The 20,063-nt window shown below is 41.8% G+C and overlaps 1 protein-coding gene across 1 annotated transcript in view; it reads right to left on the bottom strand.

Annotated features, from left to right (window-relative positions):
- Nucleotides 1-9,098: 9,098 nt before the first annotated feature.
- c8a (complement component 8, alpha polypeptide) overlaps nucleotides 9,099-20,063 on the bottom strand; it is a 68,238-nt gene continuing 57,273 nt past the window's right edge. The window contains exons 10-11 of the mRNA XM_073063095.1: nucleotides 10,652-10,874; nucleotides 9,099-9,669 (exon numbers count right to left, since the gene is read on the bottom strand). Of these exons, the coding sequence (XP_072919196.1) occupies nucleotides 9,521-9,669; nucleotides 10,652-10,874 (372 nt within the window). The 3' untranslated portion in view covers nucleotides 9,099-9,520. The remainder of the gene's footprint in view (nucleotides 9,670-10,651; nucleotides 10,875-20,063) is intronic.

Consider the following 20,063-nt stretch of genomic DNA (forward strand, 5'->3'; position numbering starts at 1 on the left):
AAACATTATAAATATAAATACATAAGATAGCTTAAATACATAAATTGATTGTATGTCCATAATGTAATGCTAGGCTGTAAATATGGGTACTGACAGGAAATAACAAAGCTGTGGTGGAGTTAGTGGATGGAGGTGTTGATCAGCCTTATGACTTGGGGAAAGTAACTGTTTTTGAGTCTGGTGGTCCTGGCATAGATGCTACGTAGTATCCCCCCCCCCCCCCCCGATGGCAGTGGGACAAACATGATCAGGATGGGTGAGATTCATCATGATGTTACTGCCTTTTACAAGCCATGCTCTCTTATCACTACTGCCATCAGGAAGAAGGGACAAGAGCCTCAGGAACTACACGACTGGGTTCAGGAACAGTTATTACCCCTCAACCATCGGGCTCTTGAACCAGAGGAGATAACTTCACTCAACTTTACTTGCCCCATCACTGAAATGTTCCCACAACCCATGGACTCACATTCAGGGACTCTTCATCTTATGTTTTCAATATTTATTGCTTATTAATTTATTATCATTATAATCATTGTTTCTTTTTTCCTCTTTCTTTTTGTATTTGCAGAGCTTGTTGTGCTCTGCACATTGGGTGTTTGACCGTCCAGTTGGTTGTGATTTTAGTTGGTTCAATTGTGTTTCACTTATTTACTGTGATTACCTGCAGGAAAATGAATCTTATTACCAAAGTAGATATATGTTATGTACTTTGGTAATAAATTTAATTTGAACTTTTCCAGAACCTTTCTGTATATATGTTCTCGAAGATGGGTATGCTGGTGCTGGTGATGCATTGCACAGTTTTGACGAGAGCCTTCCTGTCCACCGCAATCCGGTTTCCATACCAAGCAGTGATGCAGCTGTCAGGATGCTCTCTACTGCACATCTGTAAAATGATATGAGTGTGGATGTGCAAAGTCCTGCTCTCTCCAACCTCTTCAGAAAGTAGAGGCCTGGATGCGTTTTCTTGATAATGTAGGAAGTGCTCTGGGACCATGAAAGGCTGTGTGTGATGTGCTCTCCCAGGAGTTTGGAACTGCTTGCAGTTTCCCCTGCTGTGCTGACAATGTAAAGGTGGGGGTGAGTGGTGCTATTCCTCCTGAAGTTGATAACCACCTCCTTTATCTGGTTGACATTAAGCAAGTAGTTATTATGGCTTCTCCAGATGCTGGAAGTCACTGCAAGGTCTTTGGAGTTTACTGGAGACTACCTGTTTTACAAGATTAAAACTGGAAGTGGCTTGCTCCCCCCAGTTTTGCAGTGGAGGGAAAGGGTATCTGTTGGTGTGCGATATGTTTAGACTATGTAGCTTGCATTACTGAATAGCTGCCAACATGCATAAACAGGACACTCAGGTTGGAGGAACAACACCTTATATTCTGTCTGGGTAGCCTCCAACCTGATGGCATGAACATTGATTTCTCTAACTTCTGTTAATGCCCCTTCTCTCCTTCTTGCCCCATCCCTTATTTATTTATTCCCCCCCTTTATTTCTCTCTCTGCCCATCACTCTTTGCCTGTTCTCCATCTCCCTCTGGTGCTCCCCTCACCCTTTCTTTCTTCCTAGGCCTCCCGTCCCATGATCTGTTCCCTTCTCCAGCTCTGTATCCCTTCTGCCAATCACCTTTCCAGCTCTCAGCTTCACCCCACCCCTTCCGCTCTTCTCCTATCATTTTGGATTTCCCCCTCCCCCTCCTACTTTTAAATCTCTTACTATCTTTTCTTTTAGTTAGTCCTGCCGAAGGGTTTCGGCCCGAAACGTCGACAGTGCTTCTTCCTATAGTTGCTGCCTGGCCAGCTGTGTTCCACCAGCATGTGTATTGCTTGAGGTATGGGTGAAAGGTTGTTAACAGTGCATAATTAGGGTACAAGTCACAATGAGTGGAGATTACTGATTGGTGATGGGCTTCTTGTGAATTGATTAGTTGAGATTAAACTGCATCTGTCTGAAGATGAAGTCACCCAATGTTATTCATGACAAACTGTTAAAATTCTTTCCTATACTGCATCCATGCCCTTGGAGAAACACTCCTGGCTTTGACCTCTGTCACTATTGTACTTGAGTAAATGGGAATAGGTAACCCATATTTTGCAGCCTTTGTTAAAGAGATGTGCCTCTCCATTTGTTATACTCATTTCCAATTGTCCACAGATTCACCATGTGCAATTTTGCACTTTGATTTGCAATTATTGGCAAGCCAAAAGAGCTCTGTGCCTTCTGTAAGTATCTTGGGACCTGTGTGGCAGGACAAGCAATGATCTACCGCTCAAAACAATGAAGGAGCTTTATGATGTAAATTAGAATATTTCATTCAATGACAAAAAATATACAAAGATCCTCAATAAGAGAAGTGACAAAATGAGACTGTATTTTGAACTTCTCGCATCAGAAAAGATATTTTAAAATAATGAAGACTCATCTTGTTGTTATTAATTTGGTTGTTTTAATGCGCAATTGACAATTTTTGTCAAAAGAGGGGGCTGATGAAGGGTCTTGGCCAAAAATATCGACTGTTTACTCTTTCCATAGATGCTCCTGACCTGCTGAGTTCCTACAGCATTTTGTGTGTGATGAATGGCCAACCTTTGGCAGTTTGTCAGAGGAAAAGTTGTGGGTAAGTCGTGCCACTTCACATTCTTCTGCCATGTGAATGATGCATCTCGCAACGAGAAACTCTTAGAGCAAAGCTTCTGGAGGAGCAGGGCATCTCACACAGCAATTTCCACGTTTCATTACACATCTACAGAAGCGGGAAGCTACTGTCCAATTTACACTTTAATAAAGGTGAGCGCCAATAGCATCAACCATTGTTCTTACAGTGATACCCATGCCTGTGCCTTCCATGTCACAGCTATTTAAAATTGCAACACGCTTTAATATGAATCAATTCATTTTTTGTCAGTCAGGCATGAGCTCATATGCATAAATATTTGAACATGATTACTGCATTCTATTCTTAATAATGTAGTTCATTTCAGTTTCATAAACCACTAGCACCCTCGGCCTGAATTTCATAATCAGCAACAGAGGAATGATAGCAGCTGTTCATTATGTTTGCACCTGCCCTGGAGTTTCTATGGCAGTTTTTACTGGGATTTACTGAGATTAAGAAACTATTTCGAGAATATTGCCTTCAAACTACTGCACAAACTAAAGGATAGGTGTAAATGGCAAAGATAAAGTGAGTCAGCAGGTGCTTTGATTGCATCAAATTTCAAGTGACTGTCACTGCTTATGTTCACATCTTTAGTCATTGGGGTGGAAGGTGGCTGTGGGGATTTGAGGTGTGGGTGGTGGAGGAGTCTGCCCTGGACTGAGTAGTAGGCCTCCGTTAGTCTCGATAGACCATGGATTTGCACCTTGGAAAGTTTCCAGGGTGCAGGCCTGGGCAAGGTTTTTTTTTATGGAAGACTGGCAGTTGCCCAAGCTGCAAGTCTCCCCTCTCCACACCACCAATGTTGTCCAGGGGAAGGGCATTAGGACCCATACAGCTTGTGGCCGGTGTCGTCGCAGAGCAATGTGTGGTTAAGTGCCTTGCTCATGGGTACACACGCAGTCTCAGCCAAGGCTCGAACTAGCGATCTTCAGATAACTAGACAAACACCTTAACCGCTTGGTCACGCACCAACAACTGGACTGAGTACAACTGCCTTTAATACCATTCCAACTTAGTCTTTTAGTAGTATAAAGGGGAGAGTGTGAGATTGTCACCACTTGTGTGGAGGGAACTGGCTTGGTGGTTAAGTGAAGGGTTTAGGGTTAATCGCATATACATTTTGGAATAACCAAGACCAATGTGGTCCAGTTTTTAGCAAATGTCTGAATTCAGTCTGATTAATGAATCACTACTGAGATGTCCAGTGTTAGAAATTCTATATTTGGTGGAATTACATGCTAAGGTGTAATGCTGAGGCTTTATAAGATATTGATCAGATTGTACATGGATTGACTATGAATAGTTGTTGTCCCTTTATCTAAGAAAGGATGTGCTGGTATTGGGGAGTGTTAAAAGGAGGTTCATGAGAATAATCCTGGGAATGAAAGGGTTAATGTATGAGGGGACTTGATGCCTCTGGGCCTGTACTCACTGGAGTTAAGAATAGGGAGAAATTTCATTGAAACCTATTGAATAGTGAAAGACCTGGTTAGAGTGGATATGGAAATGATGTTTCTCATAGTGGGGGAGTCAATGACCAGAGAGTACAGCCTCAGAATAGAAGTACATCTCTTTAGGACAGGTTGAGAAGGAACTGCTTTAGCCAGAAAGTGGTGAATCTGTGGAATTCATTGTCACAAATGGCTGTTTGAGTATATTTAAAGTGGAGGTTGATAGGTTCTTGATTAGTAAGGGTGCCAAAGGTTACAGGGAGAAGCCAAGAATATAGTTCTGAGAGGGATATTAATCAGCTGTGATCAAATGGCTGAGCAGATTTGATGGGCTGAACAGCTTAATTCTGCTCCTATGTCTTATGGTCAGTTTGAAGCTGTAACTCATGAAGAGTTGATTGCATTGTCTGCAATATCAACAAAAAATCATGGCACGAATATAAAAGTTGCAACATGGTATCACATGAATTTCCAAGAGCTGAATGAGAAGCACAAACTGGGGGCACAGTAAGAAGAATACCTTATCTGGTAGTGACTCCCTACTCTCTGACAGCTGTGAGTCACAGAAGCTCACAACCTTTATCACACCATATGATTGATGTGCCTTCAAGAGACTCCCTTTGGCATTTCCTCTGCCCCTGAACTTACAGATAAGGAGGAATCAGATTCTGGGGGGACTGTAAGTAGTTGTCTGCCACATGCATGATGTACTTATCTTCAGAGGCTCAAGTGAGGAACATAAAATAAGAGTGGATGCTGCCTTGGAGAAACTGAAGCAGGCTGGAATCTCCCTGAACAAAAATAAATTTGTGAATTGGAGTTCTTAGGCCACCAGATGTCTTCAGAATGAGGGCAACCATATTCAGACAAACTAGCAGGAGTTCAGAACTTGGAACAACCTATGAATGTATCAAAGATTCGCAGTTTCCTTGGCATGGTAAATCAGCAGGGAAGTTCATTCCAGATTTGGCAGAGAAAGAAAAGCCACCATGTAACCTCCGCTCTCAGAGAAACATTTAGGCCTGGGACGCACCACCGGAGAAGTCATTCTCATCACTTAAAGCGGAGCTCATCGCTCCACCAACATCAGCATTCTTTGATCTGAACAAGGCAACCAAGGTCTCAGCAGGTGCCCCTTCCTTTGGCCGAAGGGGAGTGCACATGCAATACTGCAGTAGTGTATGGAAACCAGTGGCATATGCAATAAGAGCATGGACTCCTACTGAACAGTGTTATGCCCAAATTGAAGAGGAGGCACTGGTTCTCATGTGGGCTTGTAAAAGCTTCAGCTGCTACCTGACCAGCACTAAATTCCTCCTTCAAACAGAGCACCAGCCACTTCTCGGCCTCCTCAGCTTGAAACACTTGGATGACTTGCCTCCACGTCTGCAAAGACTCAGAATGTGGCTTATGTAATACTGTTATGACATTGAACATGTTCCCAGCAAATCTTTCACAACACCGGCAAATTGCAGGCACAGACACTTTCACGCTGCAAAGAGGCAAACATCTTCTCACTCTGATTACTAATCACAGAATTTTGAAGTGTCCAAGCTGTCCTCTACATCCTCAGCAGCAGTTATTATACAGCACCTAAAAGCTGTATTCACTCGACATGGAATACCAGAGACACTTGTGTCAGACAATGATCCATAATTCAGCTGCTTGGAATTCAAAGCCTTTGCTAAGGGCTATGAGTTCAACACCAAACAAGCAGTCCACAGTACCCACAGGCAAATGTGGGACATTTGCATCATTTGAACAATCAAACCACCTTATATCAAAGAAAATTGGTGAACTTTGTGACCCAGACGATTGCAGATAATGTACCAGATTTAAAAACAATCTGTTAAAGGAGTTCAGTAGGCAATGTCTAATGAAGCAGAGAATGGTCAGTATGTTGCGTTCAGATTTAGATGGTGACCTTACCTTGACAGTGGGTTTTCTGGTCAACTGCTGAAAATTGAATAGCTTACTTCGGTAGCAAACTGTTCCAGCCATGGCTCAACACTAGACTTGGTCTTTATCCTTCCATTTAGTAATGTTCTTGTATAGAACCATTCAATTTCTTTAGCATGAATGCATGCTCCAGCTGTAAGGCAGTGAAGCCAAATGGGCAAGCCGTTGTTGATACCATTGTTACTTGCCAGTGATCTCTGCATCATGAATGCAGGGGCCATTAATTCAATTATACAAACAATGTTGAATGATGAATTTTGCATTTCAGTTCAAATTCATAGCAAACAAAGATCACATGCTACCTGACTGAAAGTTGAGTCTGATTCCACAAATACTAATTGTTTAAATTAATGTCAAAACATTTGCAGAAAGTAAAATATAGAGAGCATAAGAAAGATGGATAAAGGAAAAAGAGAGGTCACCTTAATTATTTTTAAAATAACTAACCAAATTACAATATGAAGGAGTTTTTGGAAACCTACACATATGTGAACAAGAGAACATCTGCAAACACTGGAAATCCAAGCAACACACACAAAATGCTGGAGGAACTCAGCAGGCCTCGCATCATCTATGGAAAGAGTACAGCTGACATTTTGGGCCAAGACCCTTCATCAGGACTGGAGAAAAGAAGATGAGGAGTAGGAGTTAGAAGGCGGGGGAGGAGGAGGAAGAAATACAAGGTGATAGGTGAAACCAGGAGGGGGTATGGGTGAAGTAAAGAGTTGGGATGGTGATTGGTGAAAGAGATACAGGGCTAGAGAAGGGGGAATCTGATAAGAGAGGACAGAAGGACATGGAAAAAGAAAAGGAAAGGAGCACCAGAAGGAGGTGTTGGGCAGGTAAGGAGAGAAGGTAAGAGGGGGAAATGGGAATGCGGTATGGTGAACAAGGGAAGTGTTGAGTGTCAGTTCTTTTTATGGACACCTGTCAATACTGAAATGCTGTTAAAAATTCACCTCAGAGGAATAGACTAACTTTCACATTAGCACAGTAAACAAAGGTAAAGTTTCTTGAGTTTCAATGTCAAATCCCATGGTAAAATATTGGTGCAACAACTTTTTTTTAGGAGTGGTCAGCAACATTATTGACTGCATTTCATTATCCTTATGAGGCTTGCTCTTTACTTGCTGTGAGTACTGGTAGCTGCAGTCATCATTTTATAGCAAACACTGGTCCATAATTTCATTCCGTGGGGGGACTCATTAAATGCATTCATCATTATGTAACTTTCGATTTTTCTCAGGAAAGTGAATCCTGCCAGAATCCCATCAGGCTTAGACATGTTAGGTGCATCTGGCTCTTGCACATGCACAGTGGTGTCAATTGCCAAGCAACAAATGATTGATTACGCATCTGTGATTATCTTATTTGAAGTTTAGAGTCAGCATGACCCAGTAAGGATAAGAAGCAACGTTGGTAAGATTAGGGAATCTCAGTTAACCAAGGGAGTTGAAGATTTGATTAGAAATAAGAAGGAATCATCTACCTGGTAGAGGAAATAGCTATCAAGTAAGTCTTTTGAGGTTTATAGCTGAACAGGATTTAATAAAGACATTAGGAGGGCAAAAGAGGACATGAAAGCAGGATTAAGAGTTAAACTCCTAACATATTTTGGAGGCATATTAAAAGAAAGAGGGTAGCTAGGAACCAAAAAGGTCAGGAGCCAGGAGATATGAATAGTATTCACCATGGAGAAGGATATAACAGATGAAGAGGCAGGGAGGAGGGCATTGATATTCCAGAACACATCTGTGTCATAAAGAAGGATGCATATCAGATATTGCTACACACATTAGCAGCACAGGGACTGAATAATGAAACAAGCTCTAGCAATAAGACAAAGGTCTGTTTTGGTATTCCTTAAATATTCTATCTCTACTTGGGCTGACATTTCTGAATCAGTTACAGCAAGCTAGGTGTTCTAGAATTTGTCTGTCATGGAGAAAAGTGAATCCTTTGCTTTGACTGATGAGCTTTGCCTATCCCAGTTCCATCACTTGCTGCACATATCCCAAGCCATGACATTCCTTCCATTGGCTGTTGGTGGTACAGTCAGCCTTGCTCCAGGCCCAGCATGGCATCACCAGCTGACGCAGGGCTTGCTACCCCCTGACAAGTTGGGAGATAAGGCAGCAAACTTTGTGTTTACATGCCAGTATGTGCTAATGCCCATCATATGAACAGTTATCCTTCAAAGAACCAAAATCTGCAAACCTAATGTCCTTTCATTGCTGGTGCACAAGTAAGGAGTCGCTCCCCATAGATTCGTATCAATGAGTACTCCCTGCAACTTTAATGGGAGATTTCATGATCAAAACAGCTCCCGGTTCACTTTGCACAAGAGATTCCGCAGATGCTAGAAATCCTGTGCAACACACACAATACATGTTTTCCAGTTCATTTGAATGACTTTCAAAGTACCTGAGATCCTGGTATAACATGCTGTGAACCTAATTTGAAATTTTCGACTCTGTCCTCTGAGGTGACTCCAAGCAGAAAAAGCGAGCCTAGTAGGACCAGCTGCAACACCAAGCATGAATGCCTTGTAAGATGACATGTTCCGTCTTCCACAAAACTGCAGGTGTGTCCCCTCTAGCAAAATCTTATTTGCAATACTTAAAAATGCAAGCAGGCTGGAAGCCTTCTTCTCTAGCCTGCACTTTTCCGGAGGAAGCAATATGTCATCTCACAGTGGATCCAAACTTTGCATTACACTTGGCCAAAACAGAAATCTTCTTGAGTTTTGTACTTCTACTGAGCAACCCCATACATAAAGCCAAAGGGGGAGCAAAGCTTGTGTATTCATGGAATTTGGACTCAAACACCTTCAAATGGCTAAATGTTTAAGGAAGGTGATGAGGCAGCACCCAGGATTCAGTTATGCAGTGTATCTTGCAAAGAAAGTTCTCTAATGCTCACTCTACCAACTAACAGATCTCTAACTGGACTTGTACTCTGATTATTTTGAAAGCTCTAGTGTTACTTCACTGATTTGATCAGATTGTATAAAATATATGAAACTAAGTATATTTTAAATGTTTATTTTTGACTGAAAATAACTGTTACAGATTTTTAATTGATTCTTCATTTTTCCCATTATCTATTTACGATCTGAAGATAATAGATCTGACATTAAGACGTCCAATGGGCATCAAAATGGTGAGTTGAATATATTGATGAATCAGCTGGCCAATATTGCCAAAGGATTGATATGATTCCTTTGGAGAGACATATTAAGATGCCATTAATTTCCACAAATCATTTTATGTGTATTTTTCAATGAATATAAATTCCTGTACTGTTCTTCTGTCAACTTAAATGATTCTATTTATTGGACGAAGTCTGATACTCCTTGCATTAAAAAAGGGACAGAGAACTTCAAAATAGAACCCAATTAAATCAGAGTTTGAAAACAAATAATGCAGACAGCCAAAAACTGGGGGCATTTTAACAGTGTTGGGTCTGTGTGTTCTTCCCAAGACACATGGCACCACCATCTTTTGGGGGTGGATGGTTGCAGCTCCGTGTCCGTTTTCTTGAGCCACTTCTGCATGGAGACCACTGTGACCAACAGTTCCAACCTCCATTTGTGGGCCCTGTGAAAATAAAGGACATCACACTGAGATATTCTTCCACTAACCTGGGCTGACATTGTATTCAACTGTTAACAAAAGAGTAAGTTCATTTTCAAACTAACAGCAGAATAATTGTGTTCTGTACTCTACAAACATGAATTTGATTTGGCCTAGAATGACACCTAAAATGTTATTATTTTAAATGATTTCAAGAACTAAAACTTGAGGAAACAGCAGAATAATCTGTAACTAACTGTAGAATGAAATCATTACCTGGTTACTTCATTGACAACAACTTGACACTTAAAATTTAATATTTAACATTTTGAAAGGCCATTTTGGCTGGTCTTTTTAACCGGTGCATTCAGGTGTGCCTAATACTGGCAGCCTACCGAGTTCAAAGGCAGCTAGACAAATATAAGCCATAAAGGTACAATTTGTCATTCTAGTCATTATACTTCCCCACTATGCTTAATTCCAGACAGCCACTGACAGCGTCAAGCTGTGTTATTACAATTTCCAGTTCCAGGCCCAGATTTGCTAAAAAGAAACTTCAAAAGCAAGTAAAATCAGAATTTTTAAAACTTTTTTTTTACAAATAGGATTTGAAGCTGTTCACTTCAGGATATTTCAGAATGTAAATTGATTCTCTGGCAAACAATACTATTCATGTCTTTGGCTTTGAGTGCCATTGAAGATAGCAACAGCAAGTTCTAGCACATACATTCAATGGTGCATCACACAATGATCATATAGTGTGCTTTTAACAACAAACCACAATTTCTAGACCTCGAAGTGTTTAAGCTAAAAATTAAGTAAGCAGTACAATGCATACCAAGAAAAGATAAAATTTTCTGCAATTCCAGAAGCAGAATCCAAACCAAATTTATTATCACTGACATATGTTTTGAAATTTGTGGTTTGTTGGCAGTATTTATGTATGGAACAGAAGTATGGCAGATTTTTTGCAAGAAACCTGATAACAGCACGAACAGTTTCTTACCCTTTCGATTTGTTTCTTGACATGCTGTTCCTTCAAATCCAGGTGCACACACACAGATACACTTATTGTTTAAAAGAAATGGACTTCCGTTATTATAACATGGATGGCATCTGCAGGGGTGAAATTCAGAAAAGTACTCTTCCATTGCTCTCTTCAAATGCTGTTGCTTACTGTTAACTGACTGAAGATTACTTCTGGCCACCAACTCATAAATGGGCATGACCTAAAGAAAATAACAAAAAGTATGAGGTTCAAGTTGACCCATTTGAAAACTTAACTTCTTAATTTATTGCAGAGGAACAGCTACGGGATTGCTTCAAGTAGATGGACTGGGCCACGTTCAAGGACTCATCTGAGGATCTGAATGAAAACACCATGGTTGTCACGGACTTTTTAAAAACGGCTGTAGACGAGTCTATCCCCACAAAATCTTTCAGTCTTCTCTAAACAGAAGCCCTGGATGAACTATGAGATCTGTAATCTGCTGAGGGCCAGATCAGAGAGATTCAAGTCTGGTGACCAACAAAGTCACAAGCAGAAAGCCATCCCACAGGTAAGTGGCAATTCCGGACTAAACTTGAATCAATGAGGGATGGTCGACAGTTATGGCAAGGCTTGAATGCTGTGGGGACAAAAGGGCTTCAGTTCCAGATCAGCTGAATGCCTTCTATGTTTGCATTGACCATCAAAACATGGAGGAATCACCACGAACTCCCACATCCCCAGATGATCCTGTGATTTCAACCTCATCAATCTCTTTAAACTCTCACTTCGGCAGTTTGAAGTACTCAGCTGCTTCAAGCAGGTTTCAATTATACCTACTTGAAGCAGCTTGAAGAATGTGGTAACCTGCCTCAATGACTGAGTTCCAGTAGAACTTAAATCCACAATGATGAAGTGTTTTGAAAGGTTGTGATGAATCACATCAACTTCTGCCTGAGAAATGACGGACCCACTCCAATTGGGTGCATACACCAGGATGCTCTTTATCAACTACAGTTCAGCATTCAATACTATCATCCACTCAAAACCAAACAATACACTTCAAGACCTTGGCATTAATACCTCATAGTGCAATTGGATCCTTAATCTCCTTACTTGCAGAGCCCAGTCAGTTAGGATTAGCAACAACATTTCCTCCACAGCTCAGGTTCACCACAAGGCTGTGTGCTTAACCTCCTGCTCTACTCACTTTACACTTATGACTATGTGGCTAAGTGTAGCTCTAATGCTATATTCAAGTTTACTAATGACACCACTGTGGTAGGTCAAATTAAAGGAGGTAATCAATCAGCATATAGGAGAGAGATTGAAAATCGAACCAAGTTGTAGAATACAACCTCTAACTTAAGACCAAGTGCTGATTATTAACTCAAGAGGAGGAAACTAGGGGACCGTGAGCCAGTCCTCATCGAGGGATCAGAGAAGGAGAACAACTTTAACTTCCTCTGTGTTATCATCTCAGAGGTCCTGTCCTAGGGCCAGCACGACAGCTCCTCTACTTCCTTGGAAGTTTGCAAAGATTCGGCATGACATCTAAAACTTTGACAAACTTCTATAGATGTGTGGTGGAGAGTATAACGACTGCTATATCATAACCTGTTATGGAAACACCAATGTCCTGGAATGGAAAATCCTGCAAAAAGTAGTGGATACCACCAGTAACCATTGTGGGTTAAAACCTCCCCACCACTGAGATAATTTATATGGAGTATTTTTGCAGGAAAGCAGCATCCATCATCAAAGAGCCCTACCACACAGGTCATGCTCTCTTCTCACTACTGCCATCAGGAGCCTCAGAAATCACATCACCAGGTTCAGGAATAGTTATTACCCTCAGCCATCAGGCTCTTGAACCAAAGCGGATAACTTCACTCAACTTCACTCACCCCATCGTGAAAATGTTACCACAACCTATGGATACACTTTCAAGGACTCTTCACATTGTGTTCTCAATATTTATTGCTTATTAATTTATTTATTATTGATTTTTTTCTTTCTTTTTGTATTTGCACACTGCTTGTACCCCCGGTTGGTGAGGTCTTTCATTGATTCTATTAAGGTTATTGGATTTATTGACTATGCCCACAGGAAGTGAATCTCAGAGTTGTACATGGTAACATATACTTTTATAATAAATTTACTTCGAACTTTGATTTGTTTAAAAACATGTAAAAATTGAAAATAAGACTAGTTAGAAATGAACCTGGCTCATTTAGTCTCTGAATTAAAGTATTATATAAATATAAACTTACTATAAACTTCAAACAAAATATTATCACTGTCTACATCTCTTTGAAGTTTGTTAAGCAAGTGTCCTTACAGTTTCAGTAAAGTTTATTGTATTGCATACAGTTGAAAGATCCACTAAATGTACCATAGAACAATAATAATAGACAGCACCAAAAACTTTCTGTCTCTGAATGGTCTTTACTAGAGGTGCTTAACTGCCCTAATGTCTCTACTTGATTACTGAATTTTGTTCTGCTTATAAATTTTTATCCACATTTTTTAAAAATACACAGATTTCAAACTTAACAAATCAGAAGAAGAGGCGAGCTGTGGTGGTGGGAGATTCATTAGTTAAGGGAACAGGTGGGAGGTTCTGTGGAGAAGAACAAGATTCCTGGTTGATATGTTGCCTCCCGGCTGCCAGGGGTCAGGGATGTCTTGGATCAAGTCCTCAGCATTCTTTAGTGGGAGGGTGAGCAGCCAGAGGTCATGGTCCATGGAGGTACCATTGATATTGAAATGTAGAGTGATGAGGTTCTTCAAAGTGAGGTCAAGGAGTTAGGTGCTGATCTAAGGATTAGAACCTCCAGGATTGTGGTCTCAGGAATGCTACTCATGCCACATGCTAGTGAGGCTATAAATAGAAAAATCATATAGTTTAACATATGACTGAAGTGGTGGTGTAGGGGGGAGGCTTTAGATTTTTGGATCATCAGGCTCTCTTCTAGAGAGTTGGGTCCTGTCCAGAAGAGACCTAAACTGGACAAGGACTAATAACCCAGTGGAAAGGCTTACTAGTGCTGCATGGGGTGGTGGGGGGGGGGGGGGGGGGGGGGGGGGGGGGGGGGGGGGGGGGGGGGGGGGGGGGGGGGGAGTAAGAGATGCTGTGGTTTAAACCTGATTTGCATCTTTACATTTGTATTTACACAGGAGATGACATAGAGTTTGAAGAAGTGAGGTAAAGCGGTCACAGACCCTATATAGATTACAGAGGAGAAGGCATTTGCTGTCTTTAGGCAAATCAGAATGGACATATCCCCAGGGCCTGACAAGATGTTTCCTTGGACCCTGCAGAGGCAAGTGCAGAGATTGCAGGGGCACAAGCAGAGATATTTAAAATATCCTAAGCACCAGATGAGGTACCGGAGGATTGGAGGATATCTTCTGCAATTTAAGAACGGCTCTAAAAACAAATGAGGAAGTTATAGGCCAGTGAGCCTAACATTAGTAATGGGAAAGTTTTTGGAAGGTATCCTAAGGGACCAGATTAATGACAAACATAAACCGATTAAGGATAGTCAGTATGGCTTTGTGCGTGGTAGGTCATGTCTAACCAATCTTATAGAATTTTCTGAGGAAGTTACTGGGAAAGTTGATGAAAGCAAGGCAGTGGATGTTGTCTGCATGGACTTTAGCAAGGCATTTCACAAGGTCCCGCATGGGAGGTTGGCCAAGAAGGTTCAGTTGCTTGGCATTCAAGATGAGGTAGTAAATTGAATTAGACATTGGCTTAGTGGGAGAAGCCAGAGAGTGGTAGACGATGCTCGTCTCTCTGACTGAAAGCCCGGGACTAGTAGAGTGCCACAGGAATCGGTGCTGGGTCCATTGTTGTTCATCATCTATATGAACGATCTGGATGATAATGTAGTTAACTCAATCAAAAAACTTGCAGATGACACCAGGATTGGATGTGTAGTAGACAACAAGGAAGCTGATCAGAGATTTCAGCAGGATCTGGACCAGCTAGAAAATTGGGCTGAAAAATGGGAGACAGATTTTAATGCAGATAAATGCAAGGTGTTGCCCTTCAGTAGGACCGACCAGGGTAGGTCTGACACAGTGAATAGTACGGCACTGAGGAGTGCAGTTAAACAAAGGGATCTGTGAATACACGTCCGTAATTCTTTGAAGGATGTTGTCAGTATGGGCTTCCAGCAAGGCATTTGACAAAGTCCTCCATGGGAGAAAATTTCTGGTTAAAATGGCACTATTGAACACTTGCAACAGCTCACTGGTTGTTCAAAAAGCAAGGAATTTGACTAAAAACATTTCTAATAACACCTTTTCTTGGTAAATTATCGCTGCAGGCAACGAAGAGGCCAGCGAAGGCGAAGCGAATTCGAGGGTTGAACCTTGCTGGTATGTTGCAGAATTGATGTAAATGGAGTGAGCCATTCAGAGAGGAGAAGCTGAGGCTGAGGAGTTCTGATGCCTGTACAACTGGCTCAGGTGTGAGGTTGGGTCGCGCTGGATGCCAAGTCAGTTTGGAGAAACCGTTGGCAGCTTCGGACTGGGCGATGACATCTGGGCTCAACAGTAAGTTGCTGGATGGCATGTTCTAGGCCCAGGGCCTTTCACTGCAGTTGTGCCCTGGTCCTAGTGTGAGGTACGATACACTGGACATTTTAAGTAATATACTGGAAAGACAGGGTGCCGGGATCGGAGGTGAGAGGAAACTTTGTTTGTTCTCTCAGATTGTTAGCTTCTTTTCCATGGCACTAAGGCTATGAAGACTGCCCCCAGCTGCTGTGTTCCATGCTCACTAATATGATAGACTGACCCCGAGGCTTGGGCCTACTCCGATCTGCTCTGGGGTTTTGATCTAAGGATTCAATTTGGTTCGGAATGTTTTTGCTCACTTTTATTCTTGCATGATTTGTGTTTTTTCCTCCTTTCTCTGCACATCAGGTGCTGGACATTATTCTATTTTTTAAAAAATTGGGCTTTTTAGGCTTTCTTGCTTTGTGGCTACCTGTAAGCAAACAAATCTCATTGCTGTATAATTTATCCATTCTTAGATAACAAGTAAATGTACTTTCTACTTTGTACATTGCCCTTACTTTGAAGACAACTTTTGGTGCATTGGCCTTCATACATAAAAGTACTGAGTATATGAGATGGGATATTATGTTGAAATTGTGTAATATGTTAGTAAGGCCTAATTTGGAGTATTGTGTGCAGTTTTGGTCATCGACTGACAGAAAAGATGCAGATAAGGTTGAACGAGTACAGAGAAAATTTACAAAGATGTTGCTGGGACTGGAGGAGCTGAGTTATAAGGAAAGACTGAGTAGTTTAGGACTTTATTCCTTGGAACATAGAAGATTGAGAGGAGACTTGGTAGAGGTATACAGCATTCTGAGGGTAAATGCAAGCAGGGTTTTTCCACTGAGGTTGGGTGAGACTACAACTAGAGATCATGGATTAAGGGTGAAAAGTGAAAAGTTTAAGTGGAACATGAGGGGAAACTTCTTCACTCAGAGTCCTGAGTGTTGAAGGAGCTGCCAGCACAAGTTGTGCATTAAAGTTTGATTTCAACTTTTAAGAGAAGTTTGAATACGTACATGGATGGTAGGGATATGAAGGGCTATGGTCTGATTGCAGGTAGATGCAAGTAAGCATTTTATATGGTTCAGAACAAACTAGATGGGCCAAAAGGTCTGTCCCTGTGCTGTATTTCTCTCTGATTCCATGACTGTATAACCCATAGAGTAATACAGCAGCGAAACAGCCCTTCAGCCCAACTGATCCATGCCAACCACAGCATAAGCCCTGTGAATCCCATTTGCTCACATTCGGCCCATCACCTTCCAAGCCCCTCCCTTCCATGTACCTATCCAAATGTCTCTGAAATACAATTGCATCCACATTAACCAAATTTTCCCAATAAAACATTTGTTCCTCCCCTCTCCCAGCTCAAGAGCAACCCATCCCATATATACAGATTGTCTGGACCTCAGAGAGGTCCCAATGATCCAAGAACCTGAATACCTTTCTCCTACACCAGCTCCCTAGCCATCAGAATCAGAGTCAGGTTTATTATCACCGGCATGTGACATGAAATTTGTTAACTTAGCAGCAGCAGTTCAATGCAATACATAATAGAGAAAAAATTGCAACAAATAATAATAATAAATAAATTACAATATATGTATATTGAGTAGATTAAAAATTGTGCAAAAACAGAAATAATATATATTAAAAAGGTGAGGTAGTGTTCTCGGGTTCAATGTCCATTTAGGAATCGGATGGCAGAGGGGAAGCTGTTCCTGAATCGCTGAGTGTGTGCCTTCAGGCTTCTGTACCTCCTACCTGATGGTAACAGTGAGAAAAGGGCATTCCCTGGGTGCTGGAGGTCCTTAATAATGGACACTGCCTTTCTGAGACACCGCTCCCTAAAGATGTCCTGGGTACTTTGTAGGCTAGTCCAAGATGGAGCTGACTAAATTTACAACCCTCTGCAGCTTCTTTCGGTCCTGTGCAGTAGCCCCCCCCCCCCCCCCCCCCATACCAGACAGTGATGCAGCCTGTCAGAATGCTCTCCATGGTACATCTATAAAAGTTTTTGAGTGTATTTCTTGACATACCAAATCTCTTCAATCACCAAATGAAGTATAGCTGCTGTCATGTCTTCTTTATATCTACTCTGATATATTGGGACCAGGTTAGATCCTCAGAGATCTTGACACCCAGCAACTTGAAACTGCTCACTCTCTCCACTTCTGATCCCTCTATGAGGATTGGTATGTGTTCCTTCGTCTTACCCTTCCTGATGTCCACAATCAGCTCTTCTGTCTTACTGACATTGAGTGCCAGGTTGTTGCTGTGACACCACTCCACTAGTTGGCATATCTCACTCCTGTATACCTCTCATCACCACCTGAGATTCTACCAACAATGGTTGTATCATAACCAAATTCATAGATGATATTTGAGCTATTCCTAGCCACACAGTCATGGATATAGAGAGAGTAGAGCAGGGGGCTAAGCACACACCCCTGAGGTGCGCCAGTGTTGATCGTCAGCAAGGAGGAGATATTATCACCAATCTGCACAGATTGTGGTCTTTCATTTAAGAAATCAATGATCCAATTGCAGAAGGAGGCACAGGAGTGCAGGTTCTGTAACTTCTCAATCAGGATTGTGGGAATGATGGTATTAAATGCAGAGCTATAGTCGATGAACAGCATCCTGACATAAGTGTTTGTGTTGTCCAGGTGGTCTAGGCCATGTTAAGAGTCATTGAGATTGCATCTGCTGTTAACCTATTGTGGCGATAAACAATTTGCAATGGGTCCAGGTCCTTTCTGAGGCAGGAGTTCATTCTAGTTATGACCGAGCTCTCAAAGCATTTCATCACTGTAGATGTGAGTGCTACTGATTGATAGTCATTAAGGCAGCTCACGTTCTTCTTAGGCACTGGTATAATTGTTGCATTTTTGAAGCAAGTGGGAACTTTCACCTGTAGCAGTGAGATGTTGAAAATGTCCTTGAATACTTCTTCCAGCTGGTTGGTACAAGTTTTCAGAGCCTTACCATGTACTCCATCAGGACCCACCGCTTTGCGAGTGTTCACCCTCTTTAAAGACAGCCTAACATTGGCCTCCGAGACAGAAATCTCAGGGTCACCGGGTGCAGCAGGGATCTTCACAGCTGTAGTTATATTTTCCCTTTCAAAGTGGGCATAGAAGGCGTTGAGCTCATCTGGTACTGAAATATCGCTGACATTCATGCTACTGGGTTTGGCTTTGTAGGAATTAATATCTTACAAACCCTGCCAGAGTTGATGTACATCCGAGTCGCCTCCAACCTCATTCAAAATTGTCTCTTTGCCCTTGAGATAGCCCTTCACAAGTCATACCTGATTCTCTAGTACAGACCTGGGTTGCCAGACTTGAATGCCACAGATCTAGCCTTCAGCAGACGACCTACCTCCTGGTTCATACACAGTGTTTAGCCATGCATTCATCTGGCCTACCTTTCTACTCCTGGAATCACGAGTACATAGCACCAGGAGTAATCTGGAGATCACTTCCCCTGAGGTCCTGCATTTTCATTTCTTACCAAATCTCCCTGTACTCATTCTGCAGGATCTCATCCTTTATCATTTGTACCAACATGTACAGTACATTAACCTCCTGCAGTTTTCCCTCCCCCTTGACAATGTTCTACAGCCACTCAAAAGAAACCTTGACCCCAGCACCAAGGAGCCAACACACCATCCTAGTGTCTCTTCTGTGGCAATAAAATCTACTGCCTGCCACCCCCCTCCCCCATCAAGCCCCCTAACACTTTTGGATTGTCCCTCTGAGCCTCAGAGCCAGTCACAGTAGCAGAGACCTGACTACCGCTGTAAGACACTGAATGAACATTCCACCCCACCCCCTCAACAAAATAAATCCTTGGTCCATTAATTCACTCTACTAAGAAATTGTTCCTCTCCTCTTTCCTCACTTTGTTTTAAATTAATGCTCCGTCATTGCTGACTTCAAAAGCTTATTACTTATTATTTATGTCTGAATTCAATGCTTTGTAAAATCTCAAGATTTGAAGGTGACTTTATAAAACATGATTTTCTTTTTAAGGATACAGAGTCCTATTCCTTGCTGTTTGACTTAACTCAACTGTTCCCGATTTTTGTAGTTACTATTGCCCACACACCACTCATTTTATGGTTGGATCACAGAATTTCTATTCTATGCTCCTTCCTTTTATTATGTTTCAGAATCCTGCCTTATTTTCTCATAATTCTTAAGGTAAGGATCCCAGCAACATCACTGTGCTCTTGGACCCTGCTATCTTTTGAAGTATTTTGAAACACATACAGAAATTGGACCCAGTTTGCTGTGACTGTAGATCAAAAAGCCCCCTCACTATTCTTAAGACTCCAGTGCAGTATTCCTAAACCCCAAAATTCAAATATCCATCTTCCAGTGTTTCAAAATAATGGAATGACAACAAAAGGTACTAGACCATAACAAACAGAAGTTCCCATAAGACACCCAAACCCATATTTATTTCCAAAGGAGCTATGGCATATGCCTCTATTTTGACTGAAAAAGCCCCCTCATTCTTGTGGTAATTACAAGTTTATTCATGTCACAATATGGGAGTCTAGCCACAAGCCAAACAGTTTTGTTGTACGGAGAGTAAACACAAAGTATACTGCAGATGCTGTGGTCAAATCAACACGTACAAACAAGCTGGATGAACTCAGCAAGTCGGGCAGCATCCGTGGAAAGGAGCAGTCAACGTGTTGGGCTGAGACCCTTCATCAGGACTGAAGAAGGAGGGGGCAGGGGCCCCATAAAGAAGGTGGGGGGGAGGGGGAAACCAATCAGAGGAAAGATCAAGGCATGGGGGAGGGGAATCAGAGAGGGGATAGGCAGGGGAGGGGAAG

Source organism: Hemitrygon akajei, chromosome 12, assembly GCF_048418815.1.
Source record: "Hemitrygon akajei chromosome 12, sHemAka1.3, whole genome shotgun sequence".
NCBI classification, from domain to species: Eukaryota; Metazoa; Chordata; class Chondrichthyes; order Myliobatiformes; family Dasyatidae; genus Hemitrygon; species Hemitrygon akajei.